This window comes from Anoplopoma fimbria, chromosome 24, assembly GCF_027596085.1.
Source record: "Anoplopoma fimbria isolate UVic2021 breed Golden Eagle Sablefish chromosome 24, Afim_UVic_2022, whole genome shotgun sequence".
NCBI classification, from domain to species: Eukaryota; Metazoa; Chordata; class Actinopteri; order Perciformes; family Anoplopomatidae; genus Anoplopoma; species Anoplopoma fimbria.
Window position 1 is genome coordinate 13,746,794 of NC_072472.1, and position 13,484 is coordinate 13,760,277.

General features: G+C 42.9%; 1 protein-coding gene across 2 annotated transcripts in view; it reads right to left on the minus strand.

Annotated features, from left to right (window-relative positions):
• LOC129113068 (neurobeachin-like) overlaps positions 1-11,494 on the minus strand; it is a 90,431-nt gene extending 78,937 nt beyond the window's left edge. For both annotated transcript variants that reach the window (XM_054625193.1, XM_054625192.1), the window contains exon 1: positions 11,183-11,494. In XM_054625193.1, the coding sequence (XP_054481168.1) occupies positions 11,183-11,494 (312 nt within the window). The remainder of the gene's footprint in view (positions 1-11,182) is intronic.
• Between the last annotated feature and the right edge of the window lie 1,990 nt (positions 11,495-13,484).

Here is a 13,484-nt window from a genome sequence, read left to right on the forward strand (position 1 = left end):
AAAACCTCTTCCTAGATCTCCATCTACCAGCAGGATATTGTACTGATATCAGTACAGATAAGTACAGATGGGTCTTATCAGTCTATTATTTGATTATCTTTGTCCAATACTTATAACTACAATACTAGTTGTGGCCAAATACCTGCAAAACTAATCTTTCCTTTGTTCTTTGGGCTAATTAGCAAATGTTAGCATGCTTACACTCTAAAATAAGATGTTGACTTTGGTAAACATTATAGCTGCTTATTTGGCACTGTTAGCATGCTGGTGTTAGCAGTTAGCTCAAAGCACCGCTGTGCCTGAGTACAGCCCATAGACAGCCTCAAAAGAATGCTAGCATGGCTTTAGACTTAATGATATTTAAACATGCTAAATAAGAGATTTGTTAGCATTTCTATTACCTTCTCAACATGGCGAACGGCTGAGCCGGCGGCTTGCAGTTAGGCTGCTAACAGCGCAAACTACAGACTGACATGCTGACAGACCTAACAGTGTTCACGCCGTCGGTTGGGACGGCGTTATCAGTAAAGAGCGGTGATGGTAAAGGATCATACTAAATTATGTTGTTGAATAAAGTACTCCACAGTAGACTAGGACACTGTTCTTTATTTCCCTTGCTGGCATGGCTTTATTATGTGTGCTCAAACCGATGCCTCTGCACTGCTAGCCAGGCAGTATCACATCCACAGAAAAGGGAAACAATAAAGCAGCATATTGTGCCCATGTCTGTTCTATTGAACTTTTTTTCAGTGTTCAAAGCATTACCAAGGCCTGTCTCTTATCACAAGCTGAGCTGTTTTACAAAAAAAAAAAAAAAGCCCCATCTCAAATCATAAAAATCCTTGTTTAACCCTGCCCTTCATCCACAGCTCTCTGTCATTACTGAAGTGGATTTATTAGATGAATTCCTTTAGAGATCGCAGCTCTCATCTGCATTCACAAGTCTATTTCAGGGGAAGAACATGCAGTCCTGATATATTGTTCACCCAGTGCAGAATACAGATGTAAGCAATAAGAAACTACAGTAGAAATGTTTTGGTGTGATAGCGAGTGTAGATCTACTAACCAGTTTAACAGTGTTTAATGACTGAGGGGATGCAGGGGATGATGTGCATAGCAGGGAGATGCTAGATGGCTAAGGTATAAAATAACATTTCACATTCTTGAATGCTGAAGTTACACACACAAAATACACACACACACACACACACACTACAAAGTTTGCTATAATCAACCTCCGTCCACTGCAGTATGCAGCATGATGAATAGCTTCGCAGTTAGCCATACTTCACAGAAAAGCAGATGTGTGTGTGTGTGTGTGTGTGTGTGTGTGTGTGTGTGTGTGTGTGTGTGTGTGTGTGTGTGTGTGTGTGTGTGTGTGTGTGTGTGTGTGTGTGTGTGTGTGTGTGTGTGTGTGTGTGTGTGTGTGTGTGAGAGGAGCCAAGGGAGAAAAGCGAAGTAGGCCAGCATGAATATAAAATCACCCCTGCCAGGCAATGATGTGGGCTACAAGAAGGAAGGGAGCAGTGTGTGTGTGTATTTCTTTGTGTGAATTCATGTGTTGGTGTTCGTGTGTGCTGCCAGAGAAAATAATGTGCAGATGAAGGTGTAGGAGACTAAAGCAAGGGTTTGTAGGAACATTTATCAACTCTCTGGGATGTTTGGGGCACACACTCCACAGCGCACAAACACCAGGTAACTCAAACAAAGCAGCTTGTTATAATGTGAAGATTAGTGCATTGTAGGGATGCCAGATCGAAACACACACACACACACACACACACACACACACACACACACACACACACACACACACACACACACACACACAGATGCTAACATAGTAACAAAAACATTTTCAACAGCAATGTCTGATCCAATGCAGTTATAAGATTCTATGGAAATGACACCATCAACCCCCTCCCAACCATCTCTCTTGCACTCACGCACACACGCACACACACACACAATTTAGGGGAAAAAAACACAAAAGAGCCATACACAATGGCATGAACCTGCCAGACACAATAGTGGGGAAATAAAGGGCATATAAGGAGAAAACAAGAATAATCAGGAGCACAAGCTTCCTGTTTTTGATGAAAATGAACAATGACCAGCTGGTCACAGTTTCACAAATGCAAAGAGACACTTGTGTGTCTTCTGTCCATATTCATAACAAATACTTTGAGTGTTCACTGTTAAAGTAAACACATCCCACCAAAATCACTTGCAGGGGAAATATCTTGAACATTTATCGTGTTTTTTTTATCTACACCGTGATTGACAACTCTTTGAACCCCTTGTGTTACTTCACTTTCTAGCAGAATGCTAGATTAATAATTGAAATCCCTACAATTGAAATTGAGAGACGTAAAAAATGGAGCAAGCAGGGCCGTGATTTTTGGGATTAATAATGATCAAATCTATAGTTCTGTTGTTTGCAATGAGAACATGCTTTGCATGTGAAATTTCACAATATCCACTCTTGTAGCCGACCAATGCAATTTATTTATTATAGATTTCTGATTTTGGCATCAATGCAAACTTACTTGTTACAGCACTATTAAAAAAAGGTTGTGTAATACTCTCTTTCCATGTATAAGTCAAAGATACAATACAGTATATTTAAAGGACAACAAAGACCTTCAAAAATAAGTCTATTTTTGTCTTATCTTCACTTCAAAAATGAAAATAAGGCAAGAATCCTGAAAATAAAATCTGGAAACTATTTATCCACACTAACACAAGCATGGCCACAGTATGGCAGACATATGCTTCACGGCAAATAGTCTCCCTCCAGGCTTTCTTTTCTCAAAATGTAGCAAAGATGAGTGGAAGGAGAAAGTGAGTGGAGAAAAGGACCAGGGGGAGAAACGACAATGCAGACAGCTCCATTACCTCCCCACAATAGGGATCTTACACATTCATCCACCAGCCGCCTCACACAACTAGGGATTCAGGGAGCGAGGGACGAGATTACACCGAGGGGTTAGAGAGATGGATGTGCTTGGAGGAGATAAAGAATGGAGAGACAAAGGAAGCGACAGAGGAGTAACAAAAGGTGTCATTAAGGAAGGATTGGACATTTTTTTCCTGTGTTCTCCGATTCCCAGAAGTTGCCCTCACCCAAAAATCTGACATGGCTTATCCTCGGCACAACCCCCGCATTTGGAAATAGCAGCTAAAGAAGAATGAGTGGGAATTTAGAGAAGTGGAGCAGAATTCAGACACTGTAAGACGCGGAAAGGTCAACGGTTTAGCCTGGATGCTTAACACCTTACACTTTCACACATATAGAAATCAGACTCGAACAAGAATGGTGTTATGATTTAAGCTGACAAAAACCTGAAATATAAATCAGGGATCATTATGGAGAAACTTGCTGGTAAGAGCATTTTGGAGCCACAGGGTTTGTCTTGTAAGGGGCAAATTAACATTAGGTTTTTTTAATTGGTTATTCCTCTCTCCTTGGATATTTGTCAGTGGAAATGGTTTCTAGTTTGCCCGGCATGCCTCAGAGTGTGGATTCAATTTCACAGAGGAACGCTAACCATGCTAACAAGCCAATAGAGGCTAATCTCATAGTGTGACAATTGATGGATGATGAAAAATGGCCCAATTAAAACCCCAAATGTCAAGATATCTCTCACAGGCTTTGTGCTTTATGTAAAAAAAGTGTGAGAGCACTCCCGTCTACTCAGGTCCCCACGACTCCTGCTGGATTTCCACTCCTGTATCACCGGGAGCAAAGGAGAAGTGAGAGCAGTGATACGTGCAGCGTGATGAGGCTCCATAGGGGGGCCGGAACTCATCAGACCGCCACAGAACACCATACAGCCGGACTGGAGCTATGGTACGCTCAAGAAGAAAAAAAAGAACCTGAAGGACAATCACAGGCTTTCCAATTTCCCCCCTCTGAAACTCCCTCTCTTTAGTTTACCATCTGTCTCCCTCATCACTCTTTCTACAGTAAAGATGAGCATCCCTCCCATATCATCTGCTCCCACCTCTCTCTCTCTCTCTCTCTCTCTCTCTCTCTCTCTCTCCAGCTCATGCAGTGGTCAGGACAACCCAGCTGTGTGATAGATAGCAAAGCCATTCATGACCTTGCAGTGGTAGCCACACCCTCTGTCCTCCACCTCTTCGGCAGCACTTACGTATGTATACGTGTGTGTGTGACAGCGGGAGAAACACACATGAAGTGTGTGTTCATAAGTGGCAGCCCATACAAAAACATTTCCACTTGTTATTTTGTTCCTTGGGTCAGCACCAACACAGTTATTACCGTTAGCTAACATTGCTCACTAGCTGTAGCCCCCAGGCACAAAGTGACTAAGCTTCTCTACATTACAGAAGCTAATCTTTCTCAAAAATGACCCCCAACAGCATCTTTCAGAGGATGGCAAAAACACTTGGTGAAGACAAAATGTGCATCCTCTTTTTCAGACATTGTTTGTCTTGAAATTTTAGGGTTCCTCCAAACACTTTTCTTCTCCTAACCGCAGCATTAGCCTGAAGCTAATGTTCCCTTCCTTTCATGAAGACAGGATACACCAGCAGTTCTGCTATACTGAAATAATTCAGTTAAAATATAACTAATATTATATATTAGGGCTGAAACGATTCGTTGATTAATTAAGTTGTTTGACAGAAAAAAAAATTGTGTGGTACTTGAGAGTTTGGGTTAGTTGTGTACTTTAAACTATTAGGTAGCATACAGTTCATCGTTTGTGTTAAGCTAACGTTAGCATTAATTTGTTGGTTGCCTAGTAACAATTACAAAAAAAGAAGCAGGCAACAAATGATGCAGTCTGTCTTATCAGGCACTATATGATAATTTAAGACAATAGTTGGCAGACTAATTAATAATCAAAATAGTAGTTAGTAAGTGTAGCCCAGATTAAATTGTTCTCTGTCTTTGTTGTTGTCCCAACTTAACACAATAACTGCTAATTTAAATACAGTAAAAAGGGGTTACATGTAGTATTTAGACCAAAAATATAACTATAATAATAATAGTAGTATGAACAAATTAGACCACCGCTGAGCCCATTGGTGATCCAACTGGCCTCTACTCTATTTCACAATGTCTGCTACTTAATCAGGTTTCACATGAAAATCAGTTGAGTCACTTAATGGAAAAAGGCAGCACTGTCTGGACACAAACCAGGAAGAAGAGGAACGCAGTGCCAACGCAAATAGAAAGAAAGGCAAATTCTCATAGCAACACAAGACTCTCTTAGAATATGTTGAACATAATGCACTAAAAGCAACAAATGAAAGTGCTGGTGAAACAACCAACGTCCTCTTTGCATAATGGCGAAGAGGACGTTCATTTCAGAAACACTGCCGAGCCTGTAATCTTGACCGTGGTCTCACTAACAAATGGCAATAATACAAAACAACCACAATAATTAATTGAATAATAAAATAGGGACGCCGTAGAGAGCACATTTATTGTGTGCTATATTAGCAGTACAACCTAACCAAGCTTATGTTCCATAACTGAAAAACCTTAAAAAATGTTAAATGTCTTTTGTATTAATTAAAGTCTATCAAAGATAATGGTCTATGCACACTAGCAAGTGTGCCTGTAATCTTGACCGTGGTCTCACTAACAAATGGCAATAATACAAAACAACCACAATAATTAATTGAATAATAAAATAGGGACGCCGTAGAGAGCACATTTATTGTGTGCTATATTAGCAGTACAACCTAACCAAGCTTATGTTCCATAACTGAAAAACCTTAAAAAATGTTAAATGTCTTTTGTATTAATTAAAGTCTATCAAAGATAATGGTCTATGCACACTAGCAAGGCCACACATTTTCATTAGACAATTTAAGTCTATTAGTGGGATGTTTGTTACGAGAATCATCTGCATGACTGTGAGCACACGATGACGCATTGTTATTCCCCTGCATGGCCATGCAAGCAGATTACAGTTCAGCAGGGAAATAGTTAGCCTCTGCCCTCAGTGAGCAGCCACAGGGCAACCTTGGAAAACAGTTTAACTAAATTTTGCAATGCAAAAACCACCTCCGGGCAGAATAACATATACTCACATAACAAGTTTTGAAATTAGGTGACCTATTCCTTTAGAAATCTGCGCACTATAAATCAGCATGCCAATGTCATTCCTGACATAGGGTCAAGTGTTAACACATAACAAAACACAGAAACACTATTTTATTTCTAATGCTGCCCTCATCTTAGCTTTCTTTACTTTTTTGGTTTGTTTCTTTTTCAGAAAAAGAGAGACATCCACGGTTTGCTACTAGGGCTGGACAATATATATATTAAATCAATATTGTGATATGAGACTAGATATGGTCTTTTTGTAAATCGAAACATTGTTTAAGTGTCACTTCCTGGTTTTTAAGGCTGTGATACAGTAAAGTTATGTATTTTTATGAACTTTACTGTTTTAGCTGGTCAAACAGTGTGATACTTGATCACCCAGCCCTAGTTGCTACTGTTTGTATGCAATTTTTTGTGCCGCTATATGTCTGTGTCTGCATGCATATGTGTCTGAATATCAACATATGAACATCAGAGTGCACGCATGTGTATTTTTTGGGGGTCTGCGTATGACAGACTCGGTGTGTCGTGCTGACTCCGACTCTGCTTGCCATGGACTTGGTATCGGGTGACCTTGGTGATAATAGAGTGTGTGGACAAGAATAATGAGGCGTTTGCTAACGGAGACTCAGTGGGACCACCAAAAGGGCTCAGGTGGGGATTGACACTGCCAGAAGATATTGTGTCTGACCGAGAAGGAAGGTGAAAGAGAGAATGTAAAGCAAAAGAAGGAGCCAGAGAGTGAGGCAGAGTGTGTCACCAATCTTTTTTCCATGCAAGACAAACACTCCAGTTTGATCCCAAAAAAAGCATAACAACTAGATAAAGCTGTCTATAAATAAGCACGGCTGGTGCAGTATTAAGGCGAGAGTGACAGTACTGCCTGTAGATGCATTTGAATTATGCCTCTCGATTCTTCAAATAAAGCAATGATGGTACAGTTCACATAGATGACATGTCAACACTCTTCCTTCTGTCACACAACATTCCTCCTCATTTCTTCCAACACACAACATCGCAATTTAAATCATGGTAAAGCAAATAACCACAACCTCAAGTTGTGGACCATAAACAAAAAGTTCAGTTAGGGCTGCCCCGTCTTAGTCGATTAGTCTTTGTTTTATGATCTTACATGCTGAATGACTTCTTTCTAAGAAAACTTATTAGCACATCTCTGGTAAACACAAGACTCAGAGTGGTGCTTTGGTGTGATTCTTTGTGGAGAAACTTAGCTTAACAGATCTGCATTTATATCAACCAATCGATTAATCTGCAAAATCGAGTGTTAGTCGACTTCACATTTTGCGTCTAAATACAAGTGGAAAAAGCCATAGAACCAAAACCTGCGCACTGCAATGGCAATGATGAAGAAGTTATGGTTATTTAGCGGTAAGCCGTACAAGCTAAAAATGGATGACTGGATTTCCATCATTGTAGATCCATCACAGTAGCTTTACCGCTCAATTTGTCCGTGTCAATTTGTCTGACCTTTAAAAAACGAATGTTGTGATGTTCTTGGAGGGCAAGGGTGAAGCAAAGACAGACAGTAAAGCGCCAGGTAGCCCAGGTAGCCCTCTTTCTCACTTTTAGGCATACCTTACTCGTGTCTACTTTGACAACAAAGGATTTGAAGGGGAAAGTAAAGTATCCTGTCCTGTTGTGTATTACAGTGGTCCCTTATATTTTAGGCCTATGACAAAAAAAGAGAAATATCTACTTGTGACCCATCATCACTAGTTGAATATGTCTATGGGTTATGACCAACTCGACCCAAAAAAATTTTGATTTTGAAAATCAGGTAAAAAAGCAAAGATTAGAAAAAGCATCTTAAGGTTTCATTATCATCTAATGACCCCTCAGATTTATCATATTTTACTCAAAAGACTTGACCTACATGCATATAAGAAAAAGGTGGAGACATAACAAATGCAGATGCGTTCAACTGAATGGTTTGATGAGTATGAAAATGATGTGACTCATATGCTTCCCAGCCACCAGATCTCAACCCAGCTAAACACTATATATGGGAGATTTTAGAGTGACCTGTCCAACGTGCTTTTCACATAAAAATTAAGGAATATCTTTTAGAAAAATGGTTCATCCCTCCAGTAGAGATCCAGAGTCTGGTGGCTCATGGTGGCCCATCACCCAATTGTACATCCATCATGAATCTAATTCACTGATGACCCCACTAAAATGTAGCTCTACTAGTGTGCACCTTTTTAACATTATACATGTGCTGTTTAGCTTGTTGTTGCTGTTCAGTACGAGAGGCCTCCAAGCCATGAAAATATTATCTCATAATAGGAGACTGAGAGACAAACAGACAAAGAAAGAGGGTGAGAGATAAAGAGAAATGCCGTGGCAGCGCACTGTGACGAGAAGTCCGGAAGTGGAGAGCAACACCAGGTGGTCGAGCGTCTGGAGGCAGGCAGTCAAAGAGCAGTGTTGCCTTGACAACTGTGATGCCTTGCTGATGATAATAACTGAGCACCTCGCCACCAGCAGCCCACACACATAATGCAAGTGTTTTTATACTGTACGTGTGCACTGCATGAACTGCATCTGTACATTTTCTTTATTTAAAAAATATATATATTACTTTATTAGAAATAATAGCATGCCCTATGTTTTTGGCTACACAGGGAGCAATGCTCTCTGGTTTGCCTCCTTATCAGCATCAGTACAGCCAGCATTCTGGCCAGAGTTGATTATTATTGTCTTCTCACTGCTTTTCTTCTCTTTCTTTCTAGAGACAGCACAGTTCATCACTCGCCAACAGCCAGCATCATATCGTATAGAACAAGGAGAGTATCTGATCCGGCTAACAAGCCCATCTGTTCACCCAAGCCGCAGTAGGATCTGATCAATACAGCCACGGTGGACGGTGAATGTGGCTGCTGTGGTCGCCCACATTGACTGGAATAATGGATCAGCTTTTGGGTCACAGTGGACTCATTGTACCAGCAGCATGACCACTGAGGTTCCAAACCTCCACACCTCTTTGTTTCAACTCTTTTAATTAAGGAGCTGGGCAACAGAATTCCCTAACAGGCTTAGCTATTGGCAGCCTCGCAACCCACAACTGATTGTTCAATTCAGGATTTAGCAAGTAAAGCTTTGTATGGACAACACATAGTGCTTTAATTTGTCAGGGTGTCGGGCCTTTGTGTGCTAATGCATCAGACCAGCATTCACATTCACAAATAAAGTGTGGGCCTAAACGCAGGTATCTATGCAAAAATGGGGGTCCATTTCAGTTGAACGCTCTGATGATCTGATGCGGACCAATCCAGAGTCCTTTCCTCTTCCGCTGCATCAGCTGGTGATTTCTGAGCACATAGCCACTGCAGCATCCTACCACCTCATCCTCCTCCACTCTCACTCTCTCTCTCTCTCTCTCTCTTGCTTCTCCTCCCCCACCCTCCATCAACCCCCTCTTCTCCTCCTCCTCCTCCTCCTTCTCTCCACCTGCTTTTAAATGCATGGCGCTGCCCTGCCAGGCCAGTCTATGCAGGCAGCATCTCTCCTCTGAGCCCCTCCAGAGTGAAGGAGGAGGCCTTTGGAAACAGGATGATTGGTTATCAGCCTGTGCATCCGGGGGGGGGTTGCAAGGGTAGGAGGCAAGGTCGGAGTGAGCAAGAGCAAGAAAAGCCCCTCTACTTCTCTGTGTAGTACCAATAATCGATTGGGAGATGAGAGGCGACCTGAATTTGGACGGGCTCACCAGTCTGGCTGAGAGGAAAAATGGTTTAGCCCAGCTGTAGGCTGTCCTGCCTCCAAGCATCCAGAGAGGAAATAGGACACTGGCTACATGTAACCCTGAAATAGTCCAGAACAGAAATCAGCTTATAAATAATGTCTATTTAATACATTATTCGACTTCTTCCTCAAAGGAGAATGAATAATGATCAGAGACCCCCCCATCTTCATGGCAGATGTGTAATGCCATGCAGTATACGGCATCGCCTGACGCATGGAGGAGGGAAACCAGCCTGGCAGCATCCAACACACACGTCCTATATCCTCCCAACGCATTAGTCCTCCAGACCCCCATCTGCTGTACATTTTGCTCATCTGTTTCGTAACGGGAAACAAGTCAAAACCCCCCCCAGATGGATTAAATCCTCTCACGTGTAGGGGTAGGCCCAGCATCGCCGACACAACCTCCAATGGAAGGATAAAGATGGAAGAGGAGGAGAGGGGGAGGAGGCAGGCAACGTATATCTGATCCATAAATAAAATGATCGCTGTTGCACTGGCCGCTTCTCAGCTACCTATACATCACTGCTTTGCGCACAGGATGCAGGGCCCTGCCTCCAACAATAGGCCCATGCATAATTTTGAGCCATTCTCACACACACACACACACACACACACACACACACACACACACACACACACACACACACATATGTCGATGGATAGCATACTGCTAGTCGGCCTTTGTTCGGGTTGGATTGATTTTGTTTCAGTGCTGAACAGACACACAGCATATCTGAGTGTTGATTCCGTTTTTTGGGGTATCGGTGCTGTGCGCAACATTGTTCCCTTCTCCGTGTGTTGGAAGCTGCCAATGCATCACTTCAGGGTCCACATCGGGGTCAGGAGAATATCCTGCAAACACTCCCCCCTATCCACTACAGTTTAACTGCAAATGTGTTTTCATGTGGCCCCGCACACTGGTCATTTAGTAAACAATGGCTGGTGATGAGACCACCCTTCGTGCATTAGTGGGGTCACATTCCTCCTTTAAGTCCGCTCGGCTTTTACAATAATACAGCTTCAGCCTATTTATCCTCCAACACACTGCCTCATGTATGCTCTTTTATATATATATATATATATATATATATATATATATATATATATATATATATATATATATATATATATCTGCAGAAAAAGAAAAAAATCCCCCACATACATCCTCCGAGCAAACAAATGACATCATCTCCTGAAAGCCACACAACCATGGGAGTGAAGCATCGTAAATAAAACATAGCGGGGCAGCACAGCGTCTCCTCCGGCTCCATGGCTGCCTCTCTGTGTTTCTAACAGTGTGATCGTGGGGTTTTTCTTTTTTTTTCCACTCACCAGGTTCAGCACTGTCTCCACGATGTCCCTGTTGCTAACCTCCCCGACCTGGATCAGGCCCACCAACACGGCGAATTTCATCTGGATATTCCTGATCGGGACGGCGGGGTTGATCACCCCGGCCGGGAGGACCATGGAGCCGGCTGAAGACACCATCCTTTCCCCGGCGGCTCCGGAGCCAGCGCCCGCGGTGACCTGCTGCTGCGGCTGCGGCTGCACGGAGGAGCCCGGCGGCGGATGGGAGTCTCTGTCCGTGTCTGCGAGCGAAGAAGTAGACCCCGGTGGTGCTGAAACCGGCTTCTCGCTCGACATTTCCCCTTGGAAAACAGGGAGGAGAGGAGCGGTCGCCGCTGTCTCTCACACCTGCTCTACAAGCTCTGCTGCTGCACAAAAAAACATCCACTGCGCAGGAAAAACGAGGGAGAGCAGTGATTCAGAAAAAAAACAACAACAACAACACAACTCTGATTTCACCCTATCCTCCCTGAAAATGTGTAGGGATTCATAGGGCTGGAATAAAAAGGGATGGAGGTTTGACAGAATGGTAGCCTCCTCTCTCTCTCTCTGTCTGTCTCTCTGTCTCTCTCTCTCTCTCTCTCTCTCTCATTGGCAGGCTGCAGTCAGTGCGGTCGTCGAGGAGAGAACGCCATGTTGACGCCCCCTGTCTGCGGTATCGCGCTCTAGCCACACATGCGCACTCGGGGAAACTTTCTGGTAGGGCGCTGAAGCAGAATAACATGGAGCCATCCATGCATGGGGTGCATGTAGATAGCAGGGCTACCTGAACAACTGTGTGTGTTTTTTTTGGTTTGATTTAGTTTATATTTGTTTTTTAATATGTAATGGCTCTGGAGATGTAAATGTGGAATAGTGACGACGAGCTGATTAACAGTGATTTAAAAAGAAAAAGCAGTAATGCATAAATACTGGTGGGCATATTGTGGGTGCAGTAAAGGGGCAATTCATAATGAGTTCAAGCAGTTTGGGGAGTCTGGCTTCCAGACGGAGGCTGTTTAGGTATTCAGAAGCCATCCATCTGTCCTACTTATTGCTGTCCCTAGTTTAACCTTTGTTTCCGTATTAAGCATCACAGGTTTGCTCTCCTGACATTAAACTCAAGATCTTGTGTGATTTTCTCACCTCTCTTCCTCTTTTTTTCTAATATCCTCACCTCTTCTACCTCCCTGCAATCATTTTCAGTTTTGCACTTACACCACCTCTGTTCTGCATCATCCTCGTGCCCTCTGTTTTAAATAGCATTCCTATGTCTTGCAGGTCCTAATGTGGAGTATATCACCCTCAAACAATTAAGTCTTTGTGTGGCAGAGAAAACGAATGCACTTCTAGCAAACAGCTCTCTTCTATTTGCACAATTTTATATGTTTCCTTCAGGCTTAAAACCAGCACCACACATGCACATACATACTGTATGCAAACAGTGATGTTTACACGTAGTTTCCATGGATACAGTTTGGATGGTGCTACAGTGTCCTGCAGACTTTTTTCTTTAATTTTTCTGATGTCATCCTCTCAGTATTAGTGACTCACAGGTCCAGCCAGTGTCTGTGATACACACATACTCACTCACACACCTACAGTATCCTCTGGTGGCTGCACAGACCGTGGCTACTGTTTCACAACCTGTGTGCGGACATAAGCCTGTTTCACACTCCATGTGTTCTTCCAGCAGGACACATCTGCTGGGTAGGATTCCCATTAGCAAAGCCACTATAGAGGCTGATTCGTCTGTCTGAGTGTATTTTCATATAGGCAGTGATGCCCGTCTCTTTGATGTCTCGCTCCCAATTTTTCTTGAGATGCTGGCTGTTGACAGGGGTGACAAGGTGTGAGGGACATGGGAGTGACATTCACTGGCTGCGTGTGTTTGAGTGTGTTTCACATTGGGCGCACGTGCATGTGCACACGTGACATCATTAGAGAATCTTACAGTCGAGCAGAGGGCGAGGACCATCTCGTTTTATTTTTTCTTACTAAACCCAATCTCGGCACAAAGGAAGTGAAGAACACAATCACACTTACACTCTGTCAAAGGCACACTTGAACTAAAAATGCATCTCTTGCACACTTCCCTCACACTCAAAGAAGCAATCTCTCAAACCAACACATGCTATCTTGCTGTCAGATGTGCACATACTGGGGTTCACATGCACGCACGTGGACACACACACACACATACAACCACAATGGCAGGCTGTCTCTCGCACACAAACACACTCCTCTTTGTTTTCAGACAAAGGCTTGCTTCTGCAGCTTTGTCATGATTCCACAAAAGACTTCTTTA